The following is a 1244-nucleotide window of genomic DNA, read 5'->3' on the forward strand; positions in this document are numbered from 1 at the left end:
GAACTAACTGTTCCACACAAACACACACCTGTGTGAGTGTTTGAGATCAACACAAAAAGTTTGACCTGACGGTGTCACGTGCAGGAGGTTGCTGTGATAGTCCCAGCCCGAACAGAACCAAACAGAACCAAACAGAACCAAACAGAACCACTCACGTCTCACTGATGTCGGCTGATGTCGCAGTTGTCAGCAGCAGAGCTGCAGCCAGCAGCGCTGTGACCCGCAGGGCAGGTGCCATGATGTCTGAGCAGAACAACGAGACTGTGGTTCCGATTCTCAGACAGCGAGCTGTGTCGACCCAGCTGAGTCAGAACTACTTATTACACCGAACCAGCCCAACTTCTGCCCCCCTCTTCCTCTGTCACTCCCCCAAACTTCGTTGGTCATCAGCAGCCTCCTCCCCTTCCCAAACCCCGGTGGTGCCTGCAGCCAATAGGCCACTTTTCCAGTTTCACAGGAATGTCTACAATGGTTCTGTTTTGTCTGTAAGTGGCCCGAAAAGAAGCTGGGTCTAAAGGTGAAAACACTGGGATATTGAGGAAGTTTTGGTCCGGCTGGTTTGAGAAAAACAAGAGAAAGAAGCCTGAGGGGTGGGCCTGGCTCTGTGCTGACTGCAGCCATCATTTCTGACAGTCAGAAGGTAAACACTAACTGACCTCTGCCCTAAGCTCATTATCATTCATTCATCACCTGCTGCTGCCTTATCTTCTGCTTAGAAACTTCTAATCATCCTGTGAAGACAGTGCCCCTGGTGTAGGCAGTGTAGGCAWATGCTGAGGGTGTCGTCCATCGAGGGGGAGCCACAAATGGGGGACAAAAATTATATGTATTGTTTAACCTTTTATCAGAGTATAACTGATTTAGGAAACGTGTGTGTGTTTCTCAACTGCGTTGTTTCTACATGAGCTGTTAGCCTATATCAGGGGTCTGCAACCTGCGGTTCTGGGGCCACATGTGGCTCTTCGGTCCCTCTACAGTGGCTCTTAGAAAATGTGACCAAACATGACAGAATTGTTGTTGTTATTGTTGTTTTTGTTGTTGTTGTTGTTGTTTGGGGGGGGGGGTTGTACCCACAATAGAAATCAATTTGTATGCAAATATGTGATCAATACTACTAATATAAAAAGTAAAACATGTTAGCTCATGTTAGCTTGTTGTTTACTTAAATTTTCCATTTTCTTTTTATGATATTTCTCTCAAATCCATCAGAATTACCTTTAAATAATTTGAAGACTACAAAATAA

The 1244-nt window shown here is 45.7% G+C and overlaps 1 protein-coding gene across 1 annotated transcript in view; it reads right to left on the reverse strand.

The window, feature by feature from the left end:
- The window catches only part of LOC106535820 (alpha-2-macroglobulin), a gene marked incomplete at its 3' end in the record, with an annotated part of 10413 nt that extends 10071 nt beyond the window's left edge, over positions 1–342 (reverse strand). Inside the window, 1 exon segment of the mRNA XM_014032925.1 lies at positions 156–342. Coding sequence (XP_013888379.1) covers positions 156–238 — 83 coding nt within the window.
- Positions 343–1244: the final 902 nt, after the last annotated feature.

This window comes from Austrofundulus limnaeus, unplaced genomic scaffold, assembly GCF_001266775.1.
Source record: "Austrofundulus limnaeus strain Quisiro unplaced genomic scaffold, Austrofundulus_limnaeus-1.0 Scaffold1577, whole genome shotgun sequence".
Lineage (NCBI taxonomy): Eukaryota > Metazoa > Chordata > Actinopteri > Cyprinodontiformes > Rivulidae > Austrofundulus > Austrofundulus limnaeus.